This window comes from Vollenhovia emeryi, unplaced genomic scaffold (genome assembly GCF_000949405.1).
Source record: "Vollenhovia emeryi isolate VEMERY1.0 unplaced genomic scaffold, V.emery_V1.0 DF939140.1, whole genome shotgun sequence".
NCBI classification, from domain to species: Eukaryota; Metazoa; Arthropoda; class Insecta; order Hymenoptera; family Formicidae; genus Vollenhovia; species Vollenhovia emeryi.
The window spans coordinates 1,819,766-1,822,364 of NW_011967226.1; the positions used below are offsets into that span (position 1 = coordinate 1,819,766).

Here is a 2,599-nt window from a genome sequence, read left to right on the forward strand (position 1 = left end):
AGAAAGTAAGGCAACTGGTGTACGGCTCGCCGCACGGTGGCTCGCTGCACGCCGGCTATCCTGGTACCGGGCCCGGTAGCGGGCCAGCGGGCGGCCCGACCGTGGCCCATCCGCCGCCGCCGCCACCGCCGCCGCCGGGCTCGCAGCACGCGCCACCCTCGCACGCGCAGCACGCGCACCTCATAGCGCATGCACACGCGGCGGCGGCGGCGGCGGCCGCCGCCGCCTCGCCGAGCTCGCACCTCGTGCCGTGCTCGAGCCCGGGCCCGATGCTCGCCGGCGGCCCGTACCAGCAATCATGCCCCTCGCCCCTGCCGCCCCATCACGCCGCCTACCATCCCCACATGTCGCACTCGCACCCCCAACGGTAGTACGCGCTCGCCGCTCGTCGGCCCCTCGCGCTCCGTCCCCCGTTCCCGCCGCACGCGACGTTCTGACACGTTTCAACGATCGGCGGAGGAGGCGCACCGCAAATCTAAGCGTGCCACTTTTCTACACGTGGAGGAAAGTCCTTTGTTATGCGACAAGTTGCTTAATATGGGACAGCGGGGTTTCGGTTCAATTAACAAGCGTCGTCCGTTGGTCCAAGTGAAATCTGTTCAGTGGAAAATTCATCGTCGCGAGAAAAGATTTCTGATTGAAAACCCGCTATCTCACATTAGAAGCCTATCTCGCGATAGGGAACCTTCCTCCATACGTGTAATTTTTGCACGCTTCTCTCCGTTCAAAATCGCGACGCGTGACTTCTCTTTAAACAGAAATGCGTAAAATGACGCGGGTCTGGTCGTACCGTTGCGTGTGAAAAGTGCTTCACCAGATTACACATACGTGTGAAAATACACACTTAGATTTGCAGTGCGCTAGAGATCGCGACGCCGGCGTTGCTGAGGCGCGTCTCGTTGCCGCGAGTCCGAATGTACTCGGAAGAGAAAGAGAGAGAGAGGAGATTAATCTCGATAGAACGACGCGAGCAATAACGATTGTTACAAATTTGTGCAATTTATATTATGTGTAGAAGGAACGACGGTCGTCGCGGTTATGCCGTGAGACACGGCACGCGTAGAGAGAGAAAGAGAGAAAGGCTTTGCGGGTCGAGAGGCCCCAAAGGCTCGTCAACAAATCGCCGTTTAATTGTTCGCGCATTTGACATTTTTTCAACGCACGCTTCAACGTCCGCAGACTTTTGCTGCGTGTCTCGTCCATTTTTCACAAATTGACTCCGTTCTACCCGTGAAACACGGCGTACAACTATTTCGGCGTACGCCGACGCGAGGCCGCGTGCGCGCGCGCGGCTTTTAGATACCGAAATAATTTCTACTTCGGGCATCGCGCGTGCACCACTGACGTAATTTCCCTTTAGACGTTGTATCGCGCCGGCGGGCGCGCCGCGGAGTCACGTATGGTATTTATTGAATCATGTACGACGGACGCGCGAAACGGGGAGCTCGCAGGGGGGCGATCCTCCCCCCTGCGATCGGGTGTTCTTTGTTTTGGCCGTACATGACTACGGCCGGACACGCGCGCGCGCGCAAATCTAGTCCAATCTCCCGATTTTACTTAAATATACGCACTCAAATATATCTATACATACATGTGTGTATTGTACACCGGTGAATCTCGATCAGGTGTCGCGCGCGAAAGGGTTGGTAAGGGCGCGTGGTATCGCCGAATCGCGAAGAATAGAGAACGATCTGAGACGAATGCACAGCGTAGGAGCGCGAGTTCTGTCGGCGTCCAGGAGCCCACGGGAATGGTTCGTGAGATTCGGATCGGACGAGTGTCGGGTGAATCGCTGTGGTATGGCCAGGGCCACAAAGCTCAGCTTAGGTGAAACAAAGTAGAGTAGTGTGCGTCGACGAGAGTCACCGTGCAATAGAGACATTGCGAGGAAACAGAGAGTATCGTTATGGATTAATGGATTAATTAATTAATTATATCTGTAGATCTTAGTTACGTAACGTAGCGTCGTGTGATCAATTGCTCGGTGAGGACAATCATGGATAATCGAGTATAGTTTAGCACTCGTTCGTCCAACAGCTCTCTCCGTTTTCTTTTTCGTAATTCTCTCCTCTTTTTTTTTTATTTGTTTACTCTTCTAATTTAAAGCAAATCGCGTATTATTTATTGAGGCGGTCGATATTTTTTATTTATTATACATAGAGGCAAAAGAGCACACCGGTTGGGCACGCATTGCCGTTATTGTAAGCCCGACGTTTGTCGCAATGTTGGCGTTCTTTTTTGGTATCGTGTATCTTACGACTTTAAGCGTTGTCGAAAATACTCCCCCTCCGTGTCTCTCTGCGAGAGAGATCGGACGCACTTAATTTATCTCCGTTGGTATTGTCGAAGATGCAAAGATCCCCCGTCAGGCGAACTGATATTTAGACTCACCAAACCGCGGTGGTGTGAGTGCGAATTCGGCGGTGCACGCTTAATACTGTTACGCATTCCCCCTTCCCTTTTTTTTTACCGAGCATCGTTGTGCCTCGTCCATTGGTTCTTTTTGTTTTTGTTTTTATTGTTTGCTGTGTAACGTGTTGTGTACTGGCATGTGTAGCTATCTGGATTGTCTTTTCTCGCAGAATAAGTAGCTAGTATT

General features: G+C 52.7%; 1 protein-coding gene across 1 annotated transcript in view; it reads left to right on the forward strand.

Annotated features, from left to right (window-relative positions):
* LOC105567212 overlaps nucleotides 1-2,599 on the forward strand; it is a 10,233-nt gene extending 7,634 nt beyond the window's left edge. The window contains exon 3 of the mRNA XM_012021888.1: nucleotides 3-2,599. Within this exon, the coding sequence (XP_011877278.1) occupies nucleotides 3-371 (369 nt within the window). The 3' untranslated portion in view covers nucleotides 372-2,599. The remainder of the gene's footprint in view (nucleotides 1-2) is intronic.